General features: G+C 42.9%; 1 protein-coding gene and 1 long non-coding RNA gene across 8 annotated transcripts in view; one reads left to right on the top strand and one right to left on the bottom strand.

Moving 5' to 3' along the window:
- The window catches only part of RBFOX2 (RNA binding protein, fox-1 homolog 2), a 152102-nt gene that overhangs the window by 19142 nt on the left and 108237 nt on the right, over positions 1–24723 (bottom strand). For 5 of the 7 annotated variants that reach the window (XM_021386197.1, XM_021386161.1, XM_021386177.1 and 2 more), the window contains 6 exons: positions 16604–16657; positions 7610–7702; positions 4911–4971; positions 2472–2525; positions 2249–2341; positions 1051–1183 (listed from right to left, as the gene is read on the bottom strand). In XM_021386197.1, coding sequence (XP_021241872.1) covers positions 1051–1183; positions 2249–2341; positions 2472–2525; positions 4911–4971; positions 7610–7702; positions 16604–16657 — 488 coding nt within the window. The remainder of the gene's footprint in view (positions 1–1050; positions 1184–2248; positions 2342–2471; positions 2526–4910; positions 4972–7609; positions 7703–16603; positions 16658–24723) is intronic. The other 2 variants (XM_021386207.1, XM_021386187.1) reach the window with 2 other exon arrangements.
- Positions 21539–24475, top strand: LOC110393388. The gene is made up of 3 exons (XR_002434987.1): positions 21539–21843; positions 22547–23077; positions 23206–24475. It is a non-coding gene; the product is annotated as an uncharacterized LOC110393388 (long non-coding RNA).

Raw genomic sequence — 24723 nt, 5'->3', positions numbered from 1 at the left:
TTATCTATATCAGGCCAGCTTCTTACAGTGATGCGTGTACCTTCCTCCTCCCTTCTAATGAAAAGATTTATAGCTTAATTTCTTCCCTTTTGAAGTTAGTTGGTGGGGGTGAGAAGGGGGGGGAGGATCAACCCATTCTCTGTGTTGAAGGATTTGCTCCTATTCCCTTCTGAGAGACCTGTCTAAAAATATGGCTAATAAAATTCTAGAGACAATATGAACAAAGCATCCTCAAAATCAGAAACAGTTAAAGGACAGCTCGAGGAAGGGATTTGCTGATCTCTGTCATTCCATCACACTTAACCAAACAAACAAAAAACCCCAAACAAAACACACGTACCAACCCGGTTCCCTCTACTTCTGAACAGCAGAACATTGTTTTGTAACAGAATCTCTTCCACTGCATTACTAGTGTAAAGTCAGAGGACAGAGAAGTGTGCTGAGACTGCAAATTCAGCATCGCTTCCTACAACAGTTGGAAGAACGCTGCACTTTCGTTCTCACTGTATCCCAAACACTCCCAACTTCAAATTAATGGACTTGATTAATCTTTGTTTTAAACCTTTTTAAACCGTCTCCAACAAAGAAAGCAAATCCATTGTGGGTAGCTGGCTCTTCTGTGTCCTACTGCCAGATGGTGAGGCACGAAGGTAAGAGATAATACTCCTCATTCCTGGGCAACAAAACCACAAAAGGAGCGCCGAGAGTTGAAACTTTTTGGGACATATTAGACCTCTCTTTGTGTCCTCAGTGGCGCTGCTATGTATTGGGTCAGTGGATGACAAATACCAGAAGATAAATCGAGAAATTCTGAGAAGGAATACACCAGCACTTCAGGCTGTTGCAAGTATTGAAAATTCTTTCAGGCAAGAACTCAATATGGCAAAATTTAGCATTGCCCCCATTGGATGCCATTGTGTGCAGAACGCTCTGGCGCTAAGCAAATATCCTGACTCTCACCATCTAGACAATTTTAGTTACATTCTTGTTAGCCAATCAGCTATTTGACACGGTTGTGCAGAGCACTCTGCTCTTGTGACCAGTGCTTACCCTGGGTAGGCAGGGATGGCTGTGGGAGGTACTGCCCGGACTGCCCCATAAACCGTCCTTCCTCGGCCCCTCAGGTGGGCTCCCCGAAACGCGGCTGCTGTGGTGGCTGCAGTTGGATAGGGGAAGCCTGGAACTGTAAAGACAGACAAGGGAGAAGGTGAAAAGGATCCCAGCTCCTGCCCGGGGAACAACCGCCTGCTTCAAACAAAGTGACACAAGAGCTCCGCAGCGGTGGGATGTTTTGCATCAATCCTGCGGAGGGGCATGCTTCTAACCCAGCAAGCATCGTATACATACGTCCTGCTACACCATGGCCTTTCAGGGAGGAGGGGTTGCAGAGAGGTCTGGCATGCAAGAGGTTAATGCACTGGCATGCCTCACCCACCACAAACAGGGTCCAAATCCCCCCCTCTGACACCGCCATGCAGTCTGGTTAGAGTCCGAGAAGCGCAGAGAGTTACTATCAATATAGCAGGCGGCTCTTCCAAAACTGCAGAGGCTCTTTAAAATAATTTGTCAAGAGGCCCTTAAAGTCAATCAACTTACATCAGTCTCTTCCCTCCTTTCCCCTCCCACTCTTTGCCACCCAATCCTCTGTATGTTCATTTTAAAGCCTGAAAGACAAGATAGCCCATATAACAGCAGCAGAAACTTCCCATAAAGTGCCAGCTTACTGAGAGCCCCTCTTTAACTTTATTACACTTGATGCTGGCGTACACTGGCTCACCATGAAATGACGTGAAGCCCTAGAGGCATCTGCAGACACGTCACGAGTAGATACCCAGAGGGACAAGTTGAGAGGCATGAACCCAACCCGGCGTGCACCCAGGTGCACACCAAGGGGCCCTGTGCACTCATGGCTGGACAGCTTGTATAATATGTACTTTAGGAATTGCCCGTTTGGTTTCTTTGATTCCAAAGGGGCGGAGGGAAATAAAGGGAATGGCCTATTCCTTGCACACACCCTCCCCTTGGTCTGCAGCCTCCTCGTCGCATAGATGGACCCATTCATAGTACAGAAACACTGCAGATGAACGGGTTACAGCCACTGCGCAGTATACCTGGGCTATAGGTAAACTCATTCCCAACAAGACCCATCCTTTCAAGTATATATTATACAGACTGGAGAAAAGAAGGGAAACAGGTCATAGTTAACTCAAGCACAGTAACAACAGAGGGGCCAATGGGGGCTACTTACTGATTAAAGGAATGTAAGTGTTAATACCCCCCCTTCCTGACAGGGGCACTGCGGCGTCATTGCCCAGCGAGACATCTGCTTGAAAGCTGGACGCTAATTTAATTTTAAAAAGAATAAAAAAAAAACAAACGTAAAAAGGTTATAAAGAAACAGCAAATTGAGAACATAAACAAACACCACTGCAGTTAAATGGCAGAAGTGGAAGTGTCTGCTGAAGCTCTACCTGCATATAACTCAGGGCCGTACACCGCTCCAACCACAGGACTCAACTTCCAACCTGAAACAACAAAGACTGCAGTGAATGCCAGAATCTACACCAAGATAAGGAGCAGGCAGCGTGGGTACGGGGAACGGTCTCTTGCATGCGCCCCAGCTTCACATGCAGCAGCTCTTTCCAATTTCTGCTTCACCACAGTCCCCCTTGGTGTAGATGGAGGCCAACTGCTTTTTTCTAACATCGAGGTCTAGGTGTAGGTTGCCATACTGGAGGGAATAGCCAAACATCAGCTGATATGCAGGAGGGCATCGAGGGAATGCCAACTGCCTCACACACGTACTTGCCGCAAGCACCATGCAGACCTACATTCCCTGTATGAACTGTGCTGTCAGCTCCTCCACGCATTCACGCGGAATGCCGTGGATCCAAAACCTCTCTGAAGCCACAGGGAAGTCAATCTACACCTTTAAATTCTCAAATCACCGCTCTGTCATATTTGCTAGAGATCTAAAAAACAACAGTGGTTGAGATTTCCTCACTAACTGGATTGCACGACTGCATTGCAAAAAAAGCAATTCACTCTCCTCATCTCACATTTGCTCCTCTCCGTGTTATTTTAGAGTTTCCTATCACCTTTACGCTCCTTTTCAGATGAAAGCCTTCCCAGAGAATTGTTTTTAATATCATCTGGATAATTGGCAAGAACTGAAGTCATCGACACAAAACACACAGGAGAATAATGCTTAAAGGAGCCACCACGCGCCTGCCACCGTGAAGGGGAGTGAGGAAGAGCACATTCCCCAGCCAGATCTAGAAACCCATCCGCCATCCCCATCACCTTTCTATGTGGGGACACAAGATGGGTGTAAAGCTAACAACGTGGTCTGGGCTGGCGTGGAAAGTGAAGGAAAGACCGTATCTGTTCAGCTATCAATCACACAAGTACTTCTATTGAATCAGATTCCTACCTTTCCTCTGTCTTGCTTTAGGAGTCCTGATACACACACTGCACTTTTACCACTCCTACCCAGCCTAGAAACCACACGAACAATCTTGTGAGATGCAGCCCATCAGCACCACTCCCTCATCTGAACCAACAAGACGCAATGCACGCTCCCTGTGTGAGCGTCGACACGCTGTCCTGCACTGCCCACCTTGCTGGCAAACACTCATGCGAGTGATGACAATAACAGGACCGGGATCAGCCCCTGGGTATAGTAACGACTGTACCACCACTTGTTAGCATGCCTTACGCCTGGCCTAATACCGAGTCCTTTGCGCAGTTTTAAAGCAAACACTGCTGGCTGCTAAAGCACAATACTCCTGCCTGTTATCACATCTCACAAGTCATTTTTATGTAAGATAGGTTTTGATACCAAACAGCCATACACAATTTCTGTCCTTCCTCTCATGCAAATGCAACGTTGCCTTTCAGTACAAGATTTCCTAATTCCTTACAAATACTAAAAGCCAGAATCCCAGTCTTTCTGCCTGTCCCTGCTTCCCCACTTCTGTAACCAAAAAAAAAACAACTACGTGATTTACCAAGAGCCACACATCAACTCAGCGGCAGTCACAAATAAAATCTTTGTTTTCTGACACCTGAATCTTAAGTTGTAATTACAACGGATTCTTGCACTTCCAACTACCTATGCCTAGCTTCCTGCTTGTTGAAGCTGTTCAGGAACGTTTTCAAGCCAAGAAGAATTTTTCCTGCCTGGTTCAGGACTAAGACTCAGATTCAAAATGTGTATCAAAGCAGCGTTCAGTTCTGTCAGGAGAAGAATGATTTTTTTAATGCTATATGTGCCTATGTAGTAAAATCACTGCACAGACAGAAGAACCTAGATAGCCCAGTGAAACAGGATTCTTCATTACCCAAACAACTTGGTCATTCTCTATTCAGGTTTGTTGGAAAATGACTGAATGCCAGACACAGTCTGCAACAAGGGAACACACAAATAGCCCAATGCCTCTATTTTCCCAGCTGCTTGGGGACAGTTGCACTTTTGCTGCTAGAACTTGAGCTGAGATATATCCCGCTATTTATCCTAAGTGATACTCCATTTGTATTTAGGTATTTAAATGATGGTCAGCCCACTGCAGGCTGGCACAGCATCAGCTTGCAGCAGAGGCGGGCGACACATCAGACATTGGGTTCCCATCCTAGCTTGGTCATACTGGGCACATCACTACTCCTCTCTCCCCCAACTTCTCCACCTGAAAAACTGAATTCCTTCATAGACTCGTACAGTTATACTTAAGCATAATGCTGTACAGTAGAGCTTGGGAGTCATTTTTCTTTCTGAGGAGAGGGTTTGGGTTTTTTTTTTTTTTTTTGGCTAGGGAGGTCCTGATGAGAGCCCATGACTTTCCCCTCACCAGGAAGCCTTTGTCTTCTTTCTAACCTGTCAGCTCATCACTAGCACAAACAGTCTCTCTTACCATTTGCATACGGCGTGACCATCTTCTTATTGGTCATCACTCGTGCTGTGGCGTTGTTAACCTACAAGCAAAAAGGGGATGGGGAGGAGAGGGAAGGAAGCAGAGGACATTAGGGAAAACGATGGAAAACTCTGATATCACACACACGCGCACACACACATACACGCTATATTTTTTCTGAGCAAAAAAATTAAATAATTTTACAAGAATGCAGCTTTAAAATTACTTTTAACAATTGCCATTTAATTTTAAATATTACAGCTAAACATGGCACTTTAAATTATGCATTAAACAAAAGGCCAACAAGAGTAAAGTGCAGATTCTCAGACATCCAGGCACCCCTTGGCGCATGGTTAATCTCATCTCAGCCCTCTAAAGGGCAAATCGTTTGGTGCTCACAGCTGCAGCCCAGGACAGGGAAGAGAGGCAGGTGATGCACAAGCTGACTTGTTTCTCAAGCTCACCATTGGATTGGGGCCTACAGATCACAGACAGGTTTGAGACAGGAAAACGTAACCTGCAGCCCATCAGCTTAAGATTTTAACTGCCACGGTTTGACATTTTGGGCAAGTTCCAAAGCGTCTGGACAGACTGCATTCACTGATTTGCTCCCCATCGCATTTAAATCTTTTTCTAAATTATTTTTCCCCAAATGAAGAGAAGAAAATGGATAGCAGTAGAGCCAGGTCTTTTGTTATTGTTGTTTATTGTGCCCTCCACCCTCTTTACAGAGCTCTGCATCGTTCCAAGCGGTTTGATTGCTCAAGCAAGTGGGGTGTTACCACAGAGATGGTGCTGACAAAGAAAAGATGGACCAGTTTGGAAGCCAAGTTACTGCAGCCCTGCGTCAGACAGCCTCAGAGTTCTTGCAAGGAGGGCGAAAGTTTTTATCCAACATCAATAATTTATCAAAACATCTATCAAATGGGAATTCAGGTTAAGAAAAAAAAAATGCTGCAACAATAAAAGCTGCTCTGGGTCCTTGAGGCTTATGGAAAGGTGAGCGCATGTGAGGTGGGGGATCTGGAACTACATTTACTCTCGTTTTAGCCCCAAAACAATTGAAACATTTCACATTTAAAAAGAAAGAATGGGAAACAACAATGATGAGACTGAGAGCATGCAGTTAAACACACACAGATAAAAGAAAGAAAAAAAACACAATTGATTCAGAGGGTGGGGAGGGAGGAGGGAGGAGATAGGGTCTCACAGACAATCATTAAGATGGAGCGAGTGCCTGAAATCAGCTGCTACAGCAAAGTGCAACACAAGCACTTAAAGGAAAAATCGCCAGAACCGATCAGAAACCACCAGTCAGCAAAGAGACCAACAGCTGCATTTAACCGAGTAAAGAAATAAACCAGGAAGGGGGGAGAAAAAAAAAGAAAAAAAAAGATAGAGGAAAGGAACAGTAACAGCTACAAACAGGTCTCAGAGCGGCAGAAAGAAGGGGCAGGAGAGAAAGAGGAAATGGGTGCATTAATAAAAACCAGCCAAACTGGAGTTCAGTAACTCTGAGTAAGATGTGCAAGGGGAAAATCACCATGAAGTCAGTAATCAAACAGCTCAGACTGCTACAAAACGATATGTACATCCAAAGTCCAGGCGGCATTACTCAACAGCATTGAAAATAAAAGGGGGAGAGGGGGGAAGGAGGTGGGTGGGGACAACAAGTCAAATCACATTTCGTTGTGTTAATGTGAGATGGCAGATGGATTTTTTCTTTCTTAATTTTGTTTTTTTTTGTAATTTTAAGAAAAATTAAAAAAAAAAAGCTTCTTCTCTAGCGCTTTTGTTTCACTTACCGCCAACTCGTACCATCGCCAGCATTGTGTATAGTTACCATGGAAAGAGTGAGTCAAGTGAAGGGCCCTAAACGCTAGACCATCGAAAAGGGAAATAAAAAAACAAAAAAACAAAAAAACAAAACAAAAAACAAAAAAAGCAAAATATGCAGACATCTTACTCAAAACGGCGGCTTTTTTTTTTGTTTTCATATTTGTTCAAATATTTGTACTTTTTTTGTTTGCTTGTTTTCAAGAAAGAGGGAGAGAAGGAAGAGCCAGTTAGCCTTCACCATGGTGGATCACCAAATTGGCCAGCGCTGGGCCTACCCCACATCTACAGCCCTGCTGGCTGCCCAACATCACCCCTTTGCACCCATCTAGGGCCCACGTGAGAGCCAGGACCGCTGCAGCCTAGCTGCCACCCAGCGGCCCGGAACCAGAGCTGCCCCCCACCTCCCTGCCCATTGTCTCACACTTGCGTGGAGGAGAACTGGCCTCGAGGAAAGAGAGGAGACTGGCTGGCCCCCTGCTCTCTGTGAGGGCACAGAGTTAGAAGTCGGACAGTACTCTTTCGGTTAGTGTCGTTCAGACCTGATAACAGGAGATCGGAGCCTCGCAAACTGAAGCAAAGGAAAAATCAAGACAGCAGAAGGGCAAAAATTTGGAGTGGGTGGGGAAAAAAAATTCTATAAAAAAGGAAACAGAAAAGAAGAATACCCAAAACAACGATAAAAATATTTTGTAAGGGGTGTAAACTTGTATACGTTTCAGTGCAGGGAGGTGAAGGACACAGACACAAACACACACGCACACACGAGACTGGGATCCAAATGTGAAATAAGTGAGGCAAGACACAAAAAGAAATCAAAAGAATAAATATAAAGAAGAAATTGAATTACTGAAGACATGCACCTCGATTTTACGGCCCTCTACCACGGTGCCGTGTAATTTCTCCCTGGCCCTGTCTGCATCAGCACTATTCTCGAAAGTTACGAACCCGAATCCCTGCATGCAGCGGGAGAAGGGGGGAAAACATGCACATCGTTATATATTGAAATACTGATCTCTAGGTAAATAGAGAAAAAATATCACAGTATGAAATCGACATCAGCACAACTCAGCAATAACCTCCTAGAGTCACATTGTTGGTTCATGCATGTTTCATAAATGAAAGAAATTAAAATTCAATAAAACAAAAGGAACTGTAATCATAATAAGAATAATAAGAGTAATTAAAAAAAGAAAACATAAAAGCAATTGAGGCCAGACCAAAAAAGAAGTACAAAGTTACTCGAGACATTTGTTTTGTTTTAGCTTTTTTTTGTTGCTGTTTTTTTTCTTTTTGTTTTTTCTTTTCTTAAAAAAAACAGGACTAAATCCAACATTGGCAGCAGGTTAAGTCCTGTCCCTGGCAGCCCGCTGCCCGCCTCGGACACAGGACAGGACAGCACAGCACTCCGATCTCTTGAACATTCACTGCCATCTGAGCTCCTGGCATCAGGAATTCTGCGAAGCTTTGGGCAAATCAAACACTGAACCTTGCTTTTCCCACCTGTAAAATGGAGACATTAATAACCACCTACCTTGGAGAGCAGCTGAGAGGAAGGGCTGTTTGTAAAGCATCCCTTGCAAGCTCTTCAGGGCACAGCTCACGTCTACTTCTAGGCCTATGACTTCCCTAATAATGTGTGGGGCCCTGACAGAAAGGAGGGCTTCTAGGTGGCATGAGGAGATGAACATCACTCAATGTGAAGATTTAGAGCAATTACTGTTGTTCTAGTTTCCGTATTTTCCTACCTGTGCCATGTTGGACCTGTGGGTAAACCTGAACACCTCAACACAGACCTATTGGTAAAGACAGGGTTTTTCTGGCGCTTCCGGCCTACTGCTCCCTCCTTCAGGGACTGCCACACCCATCTTACTTAGCTTTGTTCTAAGACGGCAACCTCTGTGCCATGGATGGTGACGATCTCTGCCTAGACACACTCCAAAGCTTGAAGAAAACATGCAACACCAAGCTCAGGGACTACCAACGTGTCCCCCTGATTGTACCAATGATTCAGATTTACCAAGTCTATGAGGGCACATGCAACCCTCCTGTCTCACATGCTCACACAGCCATCAACTCAAGCAGTTCGGTACGAGGGCAGGGGAAAACATGCTCACTTCCACGGAGGTGAGTGCACTGGCAGTCCAACAGATCTAACACTAAGGGGATTAGGAATTTAGCTTGTAGGAAATGGTGCTCTACTACAGACAACCACGAAGAGATCATCTTCATGCCACTGCAGAACACAGAAATAAACCGAAAACTTGCCTGCATTTTGCTTTTAGGGTACCTTAAGAACAGGAGGAGAACTGGTTTCTATGGGTTACTATAAAGCAAATCCCAGTTTAATGCACAGGCAGGAAGACCAAGGTCTGCATCCAATGCAATGCAATCTCCCGATATTAAGCAGAGCACTGGGTAAGCTGATTAACTGCAAGCAAGGACATGTCAGGGAAATGGCATGCCACCCTGGCAGCCCCTCCATGATGCTCAGGGTCAGGATGCGTGGATCTTCAAAAAATAGCATCTTGATTTCTCTGCAGTGTTAGCAACAATCACAAGCAAGCCATCACTCTAAGTGCTTTTTAAAGGGCTGCACCACACTAGCCTTAAGAAGCCTCCTTGTGCATGCTGGCCCTTATCATCCACAGCTAGGCTTCTAGGACACAACTGTTACATGTTTGTAAAATGTAACACAGCCTTTCTTTTTTCTTTTTCCTCTCTCAGGAACAGCAGTAATCAAAAAAAAAAAAAAAAGAAAACCAAAACTTGGATATCCCAATACTGTCACACTGAAACCAATAAGAGCTCTCTCTTTTGGGTGCCAACCCTCTAATCTAAAACTTCAGATAATTTCTTTTCTCCAGCTTAAAGGAAATAAAAGGCTATAACAGATAACAAACTGTTGCCTTTTTCTGAACAACAAATGCTTTCAGTTGAAACGAATTAAAATCAGAGCTACAAGAGATCAGGGCCAATAAATCAGTCCAACCACATGCAACTCTCAAAGAGGTTGCAGGGAACTGGGGGGTGGTATAATAACAAAGCTGATTATGAAAGGACAGCGTATTGTACCTGCTTCAAAGAACCCTTACGGAGAAAGGGGAGACTGAGAAATAGAGTAACACGTTTCCCTCTGTTCGATATAATGGGGAAAAAAGCTTCTTTAAAAAGGTTTGAGGAGGAGGGGAGGAAAAGAGTGCGACAGCAATCTCTATTTCTCTCTTCTCTTTTGACATGAAAATTTTTGTTTGTTCTAGACAATCCTGCAGAGCCTGAGCATGATTTGTGTCTTCTGTGATGCTGTGAACTGAAAGCTGGAGAGCAGAGGGAAGGTAATTTTTTAGACATTAGCCTGTGCAGACTAGAACCAAATTAAGACTATTTAAATTCACATTTGTTCTCAATTAATGAAGTCTGTAAGGGATTTTAAAACATTATCATCAAATACCTTTAAACTGATGTTAAATTTTCAGTATTTTTAGTAAGTTAAATCAAGGTAGGGTACAATCCACATGCAGACTAGATAGGAATAATTAACAACGTGAATTAAAACAGAGTTAATTTCATTCTGAACAACATAACTAATTAACCAGATTTTTTTTATTCACAGATCAGTCCTTAGCTTATGCAACTCATTGTTGAGAACCATTTAACGTCAATGCTGAATTAACACTTTATATAGTCGACTACGATAGAGTCAATATTTGTGCCCGCTTGGTTAGTCTTCTTAATGCAACTCTTAGACATTCAAATGTTCATCAGGAAAAATAAGTGAGCCATGCTTGACATTCCTATTATTTCCAAGTTTGAAAAAATCAGCAATTAAATACACATTTTTGATGCGGGGAAGAAAACTTATACATGTATTTTAAATTCCTTCTCACAGATGACCTGCAAAGAATAGGGATTAATTTGTACCTAGAAACATATACAACAAACCATTCTCAGTTTTCCCTCCCAAGGTTGTCTTAGCCTTAAAGAAAAAAACAAGAACAGGAGGCAGATGACCAATGGTTGCTAGCTCAGATCTACAGCAGGTACAGGTCTGCCTCACGGTACTATGTGTGGAGCCAGAGGAAAGGAAGATGCAATCCTGGGTTAAAACAAAAGACGACTTAAGGTTTCTAGAATTTATACAGATAGCTTGCATTTAATAAGGCTGTTATATTAACAAGGCTGATTTTTTCAACGTTTCCCCTCCACCAACAACTGCCAGGAACTTCTTCCCAGCAGAAAATAAACATAAGCCTCAGTGTACCCAGTGGGCACTAAATAACCCAGCAAACATTTTCAGGACTTGTGAGCAATTTGCAGGGCCAGACTAAGCCCCCTTTTACCCAAAGGTAAGGCCTGAAGAAACCGAGTAACTGTCACCCTTTTAGTCTGGCCTCAGACTCTGCAATAAATAACAAGCAACATGATGAGCAGTGTAAAAATAAATAAATAAATAAATGTATAGAGAGAGTATTTGAACGTTTCCATCTCTGAAGAATGAGAAAGAAAATTTACCATGTAACCGTAAAGGGAGAAATCAAAAGCAGACGGTTCTCCTGGGTGTGGCCAGAACACAGAAATTAAACAAAAATAAAAGAAAAACAACAAAAAATAAAATAAAAAATAAAAATAAAAACAAAGGAAACTAAACAGAGCCCCTTGAAATCCATGCATTGTTAACCCTTCATTTGTCATGGAGTTTAGACAGTCACCTCAGCAGCAGAGTCTTTGCCTTGTACCCCTAGAGCACACAGCCAGCAATGGGCTTTGCCTTCCTCTACTGCTGTGCTCATTTTTAAACAGATTATATATTCCCCCTTCCCCTTCCCCCCATATATAAACCAACTTTTAGGAGCCTGAAAAAATGGCCAAGGGACAGAAGTTTAGGCTACCTGTTTCCAAGGCATTTGAGAGCGGAGGAGGGTTTCAGTGTAATCCACCTGAGATGAGCAGGACTGGGATGCACCAACAGGAACACAGCCCAAAATTCAGAAGCACACCTTACCCAAGTTACATGCACACACTTCAGACTGGCAAGGGAACCAGCGTAAACCAAAGCTGCCATCACTTCAGCAGCCCTTCCAGTTCTCCATACGGTTCTCTAGTGTGTTTTGAGGCACACATGCACTCAAGTCCCTGATCACCTACCTATGCTACCTAGTAAACCAGATGCAGCAATTTTTCTAGCTAAAACGAGAGATAAATGAGAGCTTACCTTCTCAGGGTTAGCATTAAACTCTCCCTCTCCCAGATCTTTTTTTTTTTATTATGATTTTTTAATCCCACCCCCCCACGTTTCGGCTACTTTAGCACCCTGGATTCAACTCCCTGCCCAATGAAATGAGCACCACCAGCAAGGTGCTCTGTCCCACAGGGACTTTGCGCTGTCAGTCCATCAACTTCAACCTTAATTACTCAAATTTAAGTAAACCAGTTCACAGTGTATGGACAAATTTAACTCATTCATTTATTATCATGGAGCTGAAGGTGGCCATGGCATTACACTGTACTTGAACTGGGACTAAGGGACAAAGGTCACATCTCCCTTCAAGACACCAGTATTACAAAGGGATTTGCTGACCCGAGGAAGTGACACTGGCAGACATCAATTTGTTATTAAATTTCGTTAATAATATCTGCATTTCTAGCTCAACTGATGACATTAGAACAAAAATTATAAAAATAGAACTAAAATGAAACAAGACCTCTGTAACAAGAGAGCGTATCTACTTCCTTGGGTGGAAACTAAGTCCAGAATAGCAGTGCCCAACTCGAGGCACTTACTCCACTCGAAGAAGAAATAAATGCACATGCAAACATACAGTCTTTTAGGCAGAGTTATTAAAACCCAAATATTCTTATCTTAGCCTGCAGCTAAGAGCAAGCAGACTTATGCATTTCCCAACAGCTTTCTGCACAAGTTCCTAGTTAGTACAGATGTATTTATGGATCTTCACCCACTAAGCATGTGCATTTCCCTTGTGAAGACCAGATGTAAGCTACCATACAATAAATTTTTGAAGAAAATAACTGCACTTTGACACTTGACTCCTAAACAACAGTTTGGAGACCACCTTCCCTAAAGACTAGGGCTTTCCAAGTGGAAGGCAGCAGGGGAGACTTGCACCGCCCTGAAATCCCAGGCTTTCAATCTGCACTAACACGAACTCTTAGCATTTAGAAACCTAAAACATGCCCCTTCTTCAGCCAAGGTTTTGCTGTGTGCTTACGTGCTCTTGGTCTCTGAATGTCATCGAGGGCACATCTCGGAATGCCACCCAGCACACAGCCGGCAAGCAGAGAGCTTGGATTCCCTTCCCCTGCAGCTTTATGAATGTCATGGGCTTCTCATTTCAAGTGCTACGCAGGCAGACTGCATTAATTCTGCAAATAAGTCCGTTTGTTCAGTCCAGCACAACAGCGCCAAAATATGCATCTACAGGATGCAGCTCCACAACAAGAGGTGAGGGAATCCTATCCCTCAGCTTCCTCTGGAGGTGTTTTAGTCATGGTTCAGTGAAGCGCATGGTGAATTGCAACCATGAGCAGAATGCTATTTCAAGGCATTTATTTATATGGGTCAGAACTAGAATTGTAAAGGCACACAGAACAACTGGAGCAAACTGATAGCTTCCTGGAGGCAAGCAAAAAGTAATAAATAAATTGAGGAAAGACTAATGTCATTCTGTCATACAAGCTAAAAAATAAACTAAATGAAATTCAAGGGACGTTTCAAGTTTGCGTCTTGTTTCTCACGTGCAGCAAAGCAGCATCAGTGTGAAGTCTACCCACATAATCCTACTAAATAGATTGAATCCAGGCAGAAATCGAGTTAGGGAACAATCACTCACATTGCTTTCAGAGGAGAATCAGCAAAACTAATTATTAGCTGCCTCCTAGTCTGCCGTGATAACAGAAAGACAACAAGTAACACCTCTAAGCCAAGCACAAGAACCTGAGGCTTGAGGTGGTTGTGAGGTACACACAATGCTCTTCCAAACTTCTTAAATGCACCGAGACCCTGAACACACAGCCTGTTTGGTATAGTTCCCTCAGGCACACCGCTACGGCTGTGGAAGAACATTGCCTGGTCATCTCAGATGGATTCAAAAGGCAGATTACCAACTGCAGCTCTCCTCCAGGCCCTCCTGCCCACCATCACTGGAGCAGGCCCAGGGACAAAGCGCTGCTCAGGCCCATCGTAGCCTGGGTGGGCAGTTTGGGATTCACCTGTACCTTTTAAATATTGACAAAACATATACACATGAAACTCTACACCCTTAGGAACCCAGGGAAGGGGAGGGAGCATTGAGAACACAGCACAAGGCAGGCAGCAGGAGCATCTGCTTTCGGATTCCCAAAAGAGAGGAGGAGGAGAAGAAGAGAGAGAGGTTTCATATCATTAGATTAGAATGGAAACCACAGGGCAGGAAAATGCATTCAGATTTTTTTTTTTCCTAAGGTGGAGGAAGAACCCAAGAGTGAGTGAGTGGCCTTCAGAAAGATCCGTTTCCTTTGCTTCACCATCAGATCACCAAACTGTTGTTTTTCCATTATTATGTGAATACCGGGTGCTTCGTGCAGCTACACCCCACTCAAACACTGGGGCCTCCCATTTTCATGCTAAGCAGGAATAATCTCGCATTCTTTTAAAACACTGATTATTTTGGGTAGAGAAGGATGCAGGGGTACCACAAAATTATTCTTTGGGTGTTTTCTCATTCTGTTCAGATTCTGCCCCATCCCTCATATCGGCTATCAGTTCTGCAACTGCTTTTTGCTGTAAGATGACAAAAAAAAGCAGCAGAAAACTACACGGTCAAGGACTGGAAGAACATCACTTTGGATTGGTTTACTTTTTTGGAGGTTTATGAAGGGTTCAGCATAAAATTGGTCAAGGAACTCTTCAGCAACAATTTTCGTTTTAACTGAAAACCAGAAGCCTTGAGCTTTAACAACTGCAGAAAAAAAAATAGTTTTCGTAGTCATAAATCAAGCCTTCACAGAAAGTCTCCAATGTTAGCGTGGCCTAGAAGGAAAAGGGCAGCCGTGGGTGTTTAATATAGGGCTGTACGGATGGAAGAGCGAGAGTGAAGTTCACGTGCAGAGAAGAAAACATCGTGCTGGAAAGCACAGGCAGAGGGAGATGAGGGATAGAGCTCATCACTCTGTCAGGCCAGCTATTTTTGTTCTGTCTTTTGCGCTTACATCCAAAAAAATAGGGATTTTGATAGAGACCAGAGGTTATTCCCAAAGCCAAATAGAAATGACTAAAATGGAGACTAATTCGCAGACAGCTCTGGCCTACAAATATCAGAAGAATAGCAGAGAGCAGAATAAATATTTACAAACTCAGCATAGTTGATTGTTTTGGTAAAGCGTATAGATTTTTATCCCCAAAGGGAAGTAAAGCTCTCTAAGTAAGCTATAAAGGCATTTACTCTTTCAGACTGCCTTATTAAAACAACAAAAAGAAAAAAGAAATACCATGTTTGGTGGTGGGGTTTTAAGCACAAACTGAGTGTGGAAAGGGAAAGAGCTGAATCTCATTTGTTTTGTACACAGATCAACTGCTTTCTGGTTTCCAGATAACACAGAGACTGAAGAATTTCAGAATGCATCTTGGGAAACACGGGTTGAATTTGCAGAGGGCTCTGAACATGAACAGACCCCAGAAGATACGTTAAAGCAAAGAGGCCACCTTAAGATAGTGAGCCTCAAATCCAGGAGACACACATACAGACTCTAAACTGAAACTGCTTAGCTGAATTGCAACTTCAAAATCTCTTGTGTGCATGCACACATGTGCACACACGTGTACGTGGGGAGTAGGGAAGTTTTGTTTTAATTGAAAATGGGAATCTTAGCATTGATTAAGTCAAGCAGAGTATAGACATGCACTGTGCAAGCTTCCCCCATAGAGCTTTTGGCAATGCACCTTGCTCCTGACCTGCAAAACTCCCTGCTATTCCAGTGCTGAACCTCCTGGGCAGAGAGAGAATCACATCAATTTGTCATTGTGGTGATACTGGTTACATGATGAGAACCAACTGCCAATTAGGACAAAGATCACTGAATCTCTCCGCAACTGACCTGAGCAACATCTGAAGTCTCATTTTCAGAGAAACAAATTACCATTGGCTCTCAACAAAACCTCCCTCTTAATACATTTTATGGATGAAGATAGGTGTGCAAGAGCAAATTCAAGGGGGAGAGGTCCACAGGGGCAGGGCAAGGGAAATGAGGATGCTTTTATTAAGCATCAAATATCTCAAATGTGAAAGGTCAGTTTCTCAGAAATACTGAGCAAGTCTGTAAAAGAGAATAAACAAGATCCTTCCACATGTTAGATATTAAACTTTTTCTAAGGGAGTATTTTAATGCAATGAATATGTGGTCTGGGGGGGGGGGGGGGGCTGTTAGGCTTTATATTTTATAATTATTATTACTATATACACATACATATATATTATTATTATTATTATTGTTTTTTTTACCAGCTCCCTTCACGTGACACTGATTTACTTTATTCTGCCTTCCCCACAGGGCACTCATTGCTGGGGCAATGAGAAGGGGCTGTTATGAAGGCTCGAAGTGACTCCCTGTTTGTTTGAAAGGCTGGGAACCTGATCCCTTATTACAGATGGGAGCATCTAGGAGCATTCGTACATGCTGCCCAGAAATGACCATGCTCAGAGTCTGGAGTCAGAGGGAACAGGAGACAGTCCCCAGAATAGCTTCTCCCTTCCCCCATCACACTAATTCCTGCTGATCTCTACAGAGTATATTCTCTAGGCAATGAACTGCTTTTTACTCTGTGCAATCAAAACATGAGAAGCGAGTACAGAAACAGGACTTACCTTGGAGCCGCGCTCATTAAAGATTATCTCTACATCAAGGATTTTGCCAAATTGCTGCAAAGAGACAAGGGGGGGAAAAAAAAAGATTTATTTTTGGCAGTCCCTTTCAGGTAACTTTTTGGGGCTAGCTTAACATAAGAAAGGAGGCGAGAATATTTCCATTTCTAGTATATACAAAAAAGGCATAAAATTATAGCAATGTGACTGAGTTCTTTCAGCTTATGACATGCAGATCCTCTTGGCCACAGACACTAAGTTTTTCTCAACAACATCTGAAGAAAGATTTCCAGAAGAGTTTTAGGGATTCCAGCTGGCTCCTGAGCACGGCAAAAATGGGGAAAATGAGAATTACAAAGTTAAAAAGGCTTCCACACTGTGGAACCACATACTGATCACATCCTTTACCTGGGAGCATATTTTAGCGTTGTTATTGAACTGGTCAGATTCAAACCAGTTACGTGTATGTAAGGCATTACTACTTCAACAGAGCCCCGCAATAGTCTGCTAGAAATGCTGTATTTCCAAAGAGTAGGTTTGCTCTCCAGAAAGACAGGTCCAAGATCTCATTCTCAGGAACATACATATGGAAGAGTCATAATTTGTTTAAAAGCAATGTATGTCTCTAGAATCTAAGCATTTTTCCTACCCCGTTCTTTACAAAAGCTTTCAACATCACAGTTCTCCATCTCATCGCCTGCAGAAGTTTTAAAGGGTGTAGGAAGTGAAGGAACAGACAACAAAAGAAGAAAGGATGGTTTCACAGTTAGGAAAAATGACGAGCACCACCTCTGGGCACTAGAATCCTTCTGCCTTGTCACAGTGCAAAGTGATATTTGTCAATTATTATTATTATTTTTTTTTTTTTTTAAGATCAACATTTCCACATCGAGTCAAGTGGGTATAATGCTTATTTTCTGAGTGCCCTGCTCCAAAGATTTGTGTCCAGATTTGCAGACGTGGAACATTTGCAACAGTAAGCCATGATGACTAAAGAGAAGCTTTGGATATGTAAAGCAGTAAAAAGCTATTAAGTCCCTTCAATCGTCTTTATGCAAATGAAACTCTTCCAACAATTTTAGCTATAGTTTCTGTCTGCTTCCATCTTCCATTCTTAAAAAGGAGATAGTTGTATCCTTTTTACAAATGCTGGATCACAGATGTTGTTTTTACTGTTCTATTGTGTAAGGACAATACTTGATCTTCTATTCATCTCCAGAACAATTGAATGCATAATATCTTACGTTACACGAAGTTTGAATAACGTTAATGTAAACGTGAGCAGCGACTGCATCTTCCTTTAAGCCTCCACATCCCAACAGCTAGGCTTGATCCATGCTGGATCCTCTTTTGACCACTGCTGTGCCAATCACAGCTAAAATACATTTTCTATTTCTATCCCATGCTTGGTGTGGGCTTGTCTATAAAGGAGATTAGCCATTGATTGCTCTTTGTTGTCTTTGTTACTTGGGCACTGCCATGAAAGAAATCAGTCACGACTGCTCTCCTGATAAACTACAAGTATTTCAGTATAGTTACAAGACAGGCTGAACCAATTTGACAGCTTACGGCTGCCAAAGGGCTGCTCCTGCTCCTTCATCCTTCCTGCCTGGGCTCACCAGCTTCCAAGAGCTGGCCCTGGCTCTCATTCTCACTCATATATCAACTGATACAGCTCACCAGTTCCACAAAAGAGTAGCCCAACAAACGGAATGAGTAACACATTTTTGACGGTTTACTGGTCTGAACTGATTCAAAGGGTCATGGGAGCGTTAAGGCTCTGAGAAGCAAGGGAGAACGGAAAGTTGCATGCTCAGCCCAAGAGTGGGATCTGTCCCTGCCAGATCATCTCAGCTGTCTAGCCTTGCCACACATGCTGAAACAGCCGGGCTCTTGATAAATGCAAATGCCAAAATTATTTTCAGAAACTTCAGAGCCATCAAAAATCACCGGTTTCTTCTTCATTAGAGTCGTCTTGAAAGAGAACAAACTGTGCAGCTTCTGGTGCACAATTATGCTTTGCCATCTTCCCCCTTCTCCACACCCAGCTGGGCCTGGATACTCGGGTACTGCTGCCAGAGCTGCTTGCCAGCCCCATTCGGCCAACCTCACTGCTCAGAGTTTCCACACCAACAGGAAATCTCGTCTTGTGCGTTTAATTCCTCAGGACTGGCAAAAAGCTGGAAGGTAATACTGAATGTAAGTGGTTTGACCAAGCTGTGAGAGAGGCAGAGGGCTGCCTCCCTACCCTGAAAATGAAGGAAATACATGTGTTGTTTCCTGGATGAAAATTAAGATAGTCAAAGCCTGCTGCTGCAGCAGCAAGTACATGCTTGAAGCCTACAGTGGGGGCTACGGCCACCTCACCACTTTTTCACCTAAGCTGTGTTTGATGAAGCAGGTGGGAAGAAAGTAGCAGGGACAACAGAAGCTAACTGCTGCACTGAGGCTTGCTGCAGAGGTTTCCTGCTCTGTGAAATTCTTTGGAAGAAAGCAGTGTGGCTGTGAGGCAGCAGGACATGTGCTGGGCTATCCAAGACTCTGCTGCAGCCATTGCCACAGCTGCTCTGGCAGCTCCAAATGTAGCAGCTCTTGCTCTTACTGCTGCAACGGTTACAGCATGTCCAGGCCTGGAGGCTTTATTTTTTTTTTTTTTTTGGTTGTGTGCCAGAATTTTCCTGGAGAATGAAAGCAGGAAAAAAGAACTAGTTCATTTTAACAGTTTATATCTCCTTCAAAGCTGAATCTAATTTAGTGGAACATAAAAAGGCACTTTGTTCTCCAACGGTGCTTCCCCTACCAATGTCAACAGCCTACTGCAAACAATGGAAGTTTTAAGAGCTCCTTCACAAAAGGTTACAAATTCTGTATAGATAAGCCAGACTGTCTAAAAACAACGATCAACACCAAATGCCCCCGTATTAATTTTTTAAAATCATGTATACAGGCATGTTTGTGTTTTACAGCAGACAGAGGCTCTAGCCAAATAAAACAAGACCCGCGCTTAGGTCATCCATGATGGGGACTAACCCTCTAATCTCTGACCTTGAAGGCATGAATCACTGTGCTCACAGACCTGATTCTTTCACTCAATTATTACCAAGAACATACCAAGAGCAGCAGTGGAAAAAAAAAAAAATTCTGAGCACAAGCCTCTAAAGAAAGCATAGCAGAACTGCACAACTCAAACGTTCTTCATCATGACTTCAACAGCTTATTATGTGACTGCGAGATCAGCACATCATTCTGCTACACATCAGGTCACACAAGAAGCCTTCTCCAGGAACTGGTTGTGCATGAGATGTGTGTATATATATACACACACACACACACTTGCAATCATGCTATGGCATAGAAGTCTCAGAATCTTGTTTTGTCTTAGTCCTCCACTCCCTGAAGTGACCTCGTACAAGTTTTCAGTTGTTTTTCAGGAAAGCAGTTAAATCAGAATCATCTCTTCTACAATGGCATCAAGGGATGTTGGAGATTAGCGTTTTAAGGGGAAGTAACAGACAACAGCTATGAACAGAACCCAGTTTTCTTGCTTGAAGTTGATGCACCTCATAGAAGCAAGGGCATTGTGAAAGGAAGAGCATGCACGCTGCGTGTTTCTTTCTACCCAGATGACACAAAGGCAGCAGATTTTTCCAGCAGAGGCCATAACTACATTACATATCATAAATTTGAGAGGTCTGGCACCAGAGAGCTTTTGCCTTCCAAGGTACTGACAGTTAGGTAGGGCCCCTCCTGCAGGCTCTGTTCCAGCTGGCCCTACCTCTTCTGCCTGTCTATAGAGCTTTCAGAAATCAGTTCCGAAACGTGCCAGACAAATACCTTAACCCTACAGAAGCCAGCAAGAGGGATTATAAGGTGAATTCTCTGTACGTTATGGAACAATCAAAAGGTAACATAAGCCACCATCAGACAGCCTCCTACAACAGAACTTTCTACGCCCAACAGCTTTGCCTTGGATCTACGTAATTCACTGAGAGATGAGTGCAGTAAAGTACCCAAACCTAGAAGATACCCATTTACAAATTCCACTAGAAATTCAACATCACCAGGAAACCAATTGCTTATGCAGGAAATAATTTCATGTCCTCAAGCCTGAGGTGCACAAGCAAGAGCACTCTGTATGCAGGACAGGTCCCTGCTGCAGTGAGTGCCCTTGCCCCAGCTCCCTACTTGACGGGATGTCTTTCAGCTGACAATGTCTGTATCCACTGCAGCACATATTAGGCAGTGCTTAGTTACAGTAGCCTGGGACCTGCCAGAGCTAAAGGGCTATCAAGGTGTGAACTTCCTCACCTGAAGCTGGGTCACTGCTCTTCAAAACAGTGGTGTGAAGGCTCTGATGAGCCTTCAGACAAGCTACATCAGTGTGCTTTGCTGACAGGAAGAGGAAAGCATCAAGGATTTCTAAACCAAAGCTCTACCATAGTTTATCAGGGGGACAGAAAACAAGCAATGGCAAGCCCTTATTAGGGTTGACCTGTTGTCCAACAAAGAGCAGACATTTTCTAAGAAGTCAGACTTCAAAAGGAAGCCAGAGAAAGAGCACTGATTTCTAACACGTTTTACAGAGCATAGCCATCCCAGCAAACAAAATGATGAGGAGCATGGTTTCGCAGTCATTTGTTAGCATCTGACTCAGAAATAAAAGATTTTCAGTCAGAACAGCAAGATGTGGGTGCACAGTCCCGCAGGGTACTGCTCCAGAGCAGTTAACAGCAGGCTGACTTCCAGGCATGCACTTCCAGCCGCTTGCTCCCACCTCATGCCTGCACCTCAGTCTGTGACTGGTGCCATTGCCAGGTGACTGGTGCCCAGAACTGCACCCACAGAAGCGGCAGAGATTCCAAGCTGGGTTTGAGAGGACTCTTAAAACCCTCATGTGACAGTCCGATAGCTCATGACAGTTGCTGTGGCACACGTACTTCCATAGAGGAGCACTGTGGCTCCTGACATGGCCATTCAGAGAGAGCACGATGTTCAAGCAGTGCTGAGCACACCACCATTCAGTCACAGAAGGTGACTCCAGGAACTGCACTGGAGACATCAAGATAAACAGCAGTGGCTCTTCTAACACTACTCAGTTAAATCAATCAGCAGGAGTAAAGGCGTGGTGCTCTCTTACTGCAGGAAGAGCTGGGAAACAAGAGATGTCACAAAGAGGTCCCTTTCACGTCAGAACTCCTGCTCTGCAGTACTGCCATGTAGGACTCGATCACATGTAATCAGGGGTCAGTACTAGCTGGAGACTAAAGAAGCTAAAATCCATCTTGATATCCAAAAGATTTCTTCCTTCAGATGTTCAATCTAATGAAAAAGCAGAGTCCCTTTCCACACGTTTGCCATTATTCTCACTCCATCATATTATTTGCCTACTGTAACACCTAATGAGCAGTTTTCTGACATTGTCAATAGGTGTGTACCATGAATTACTTGTGGATTCAAATTCATCTACCGGTAGAAAGACCTATAGTCAACTTTATTATTGCTTTAGCCTACAAGCATAGGCTCATAGAGGTGTTTTGCACTCCTGACACCAGAAGAAAGTTAGATGAGAAATTATATCCATTGATATATTTTAGGAAACACTGAGTGCCAAGAAGCCAAGACTTTCAGGTTGCAAAACCTTCCAAGAATATCCACTATAGAGCTCCCAGAGCTGAGGTGTTTGGATCACATAAAGCTCCCTTTATTGTCTGGGCTGGGCTGATGAGGTTCCCCCAACAGAAGCAATTAGCAACCTACAGGTAGAAGCCATAACATAAGCTAGACAAAATGTTGTACTAAAAAGAAAAAAGCAATGCCATTCGAAGCCAGAGCCTGAAATTTCACACCCTTTACACTGCTATCCCATCTTCACCAACAATCATCATCAATATGCTCCTTACTTTTACCTTACGCTTTCTCTTTTTTCTCTCCTTTTTTAAAAAACAGGAGAAGATTTGTGAGCACTTGAGAGCGTTCCGCCAAGGCAAATTCTGAGAAAAATCAATTCTGACTACTTGTGCTGTTGCTCCTACAACAGATAAGTAGGATTTAGTACACAGACGCCTGCACGAACCACCAAAACAATCCACTCCGCTTTCATTTGTGGAGGAAATTCATGATTCAGCCACAGAACAGATGGATATTCCTCTTTCAGCAATCCAGCCCAGCCTCCATCTTTCCCAGGAGACTCTGAAGGGCATCAGAGCTGACCAGATTATCTCAGCCAGTTTTATATTGGGAGGCAAACTGCTTCCTGAAGCCGAAGAAGGAAGGACTGAAGGTATCAGTGATGAGGTACAATCATACACTATCACAGCACAAAGCTGAAAGGATTGGGAACGTGCTGACGGAAACAGGAGATTTTCTTCTGCTTACATGGTCCATTAAGGAAGGGAGCAGCCTACTAGCAGTTAAGCAGACTACCATTGTGTCATAGACTTTTCACACACAGGTTGTAGAATGTCCCTCAAAAACTAGGTAAGAACATTCTGAAAACATGGGTTAGCTTGTTTTTAAACACTGAGAGCAACTCCATCGCTCTCCAGTAAGTTGCTCCATTGTTTAAATTAGCCTAAATGACTAAGAATTTTTCCTCTTATTTCAAGGTTAATTGTGAGAACTCCTAGCTTCCAGCTGGAAAATCTTGTTACGACTGCAAATAAGACCTAAAAGCCCTATTAGTAGGCATCATCCATGCATAAGCACCTGCACAGCTCAACCTAGTCATCTTCCAACCTCTTTTTGACTTCGAGGCTGAATAAATGAACACAACACCTTATACACCTCAAAAGCCACTCTTCTTCAAAGCCATAAGTTATTTTTACGGTCCTAAACTAAACTCAGAACAAAACAAAATTATGCAGTCTTTTCAACTTTGAACACGAGCAAGATCACATCCCCCCTTCAACCTGATACTGCCTTTTGCGTTACTGATGCAGTTATCTTCAGTGATCACCCGTTCTCTCCCAAAACAGCATCTTCCAACTAATACCTTCTATCCCACATGCATAGCTCATACCCAAACACACAGCACTCCGCACTAAACTGTATCAAACATGGACCTACTGGATTTTTTTTTATTTATCAGCAGTTGACCAGTCATTCCCTAACAGTAATCTAATCTTCCTCCTCCTCAAATAAATACATATACACGTGTATATATATATATATACACAAACACATATTTTAAAATGTAAACCTTACAGGCAAGGTTTGAATAGTACTATCTCCATGGGTTGACACAGATACTGAATAAGACAGACTGAAAAGGATCCTTGGGAAAACCTACACTAGAAGCACTCTTGATCATTGACGTCTTCCCATAAAGCACAACTTTTCACGATCTACCATTAAAGATTTTTTAACCCCTCTGATGTGTTCTCTTCTCTGGTCTTGTTTTAAATAAAAACTGGGTCACGCAAATTAATTCAACTGCTTAAGCAATGTTCAACTATCTCAATACTGCTTTGTATAATCCTATCAAAATAGACATGTTAGAAAGATGCATTACCTTGCAGAAAGTCATGCGGAATGACAGTAAACTCCTCCCTCAGATTCTAATGTTTTTTAAAACTTTCCACAATTATTTTTACATTGGATCAACATTCAGATAATTAGCAGGTAGCTTTTTGGATCATCCCCTTATTTTGTTCCCAATATTGAATTCAGTCCTCTCCAATTCCCCTAGCTTACACAAATTGGTTAAAAATTAAGATTAATGAATAAAAGAGTCTGTTGGTTTGGCTGTTATCCTTGGTCACACCTTATCTATCTGCTAGTGTTTGCTTGTTTTTTTTTTGTTTGTTTGTTTTAATAAATATTAGCAAGCACTATCTCATCCTCCTTCATTATGAATTGTATACAAAACCATACATGGTAAAAATAATTCCTATTACATCACAGCAAGTACTATGCAAATATTTGTTTTTTTTTAATTTAAAAATATTAATTTTATACCGGACCTATGCCTTATTAGACCTTTGTTCTTTGCATGTAAATAATTGACGCTTTCTCCTTTTACCTCATCAATACGCTAGAGATTTAGTGCATTTTCTTTCTTACCTAATCCTTTGCTCAAGTAATTACATTCACTGCTATTTAGTTCCTTCCTCCTCTTCATCCTC

This window comes from Numida meleagris, chromosome 1 (genome assembly GCF_002078875.1).
Source record: "Numida meleagris isolate 19003 breed g44 Domestic line chromosome 1, NumMel1.0, whole genome shotgun sequence".
NCBI classification, from domain to species: Eukaryota; Metazoa; Chordata; class Aves; order Galliformes; family Numididae; genus Numida; species Numida meleagris.
The sequence above is the reverse complement of the archived record's forward strand: the minus strand, read 5'-3'. Positions and strand labels throughout refer to the sequence as shown.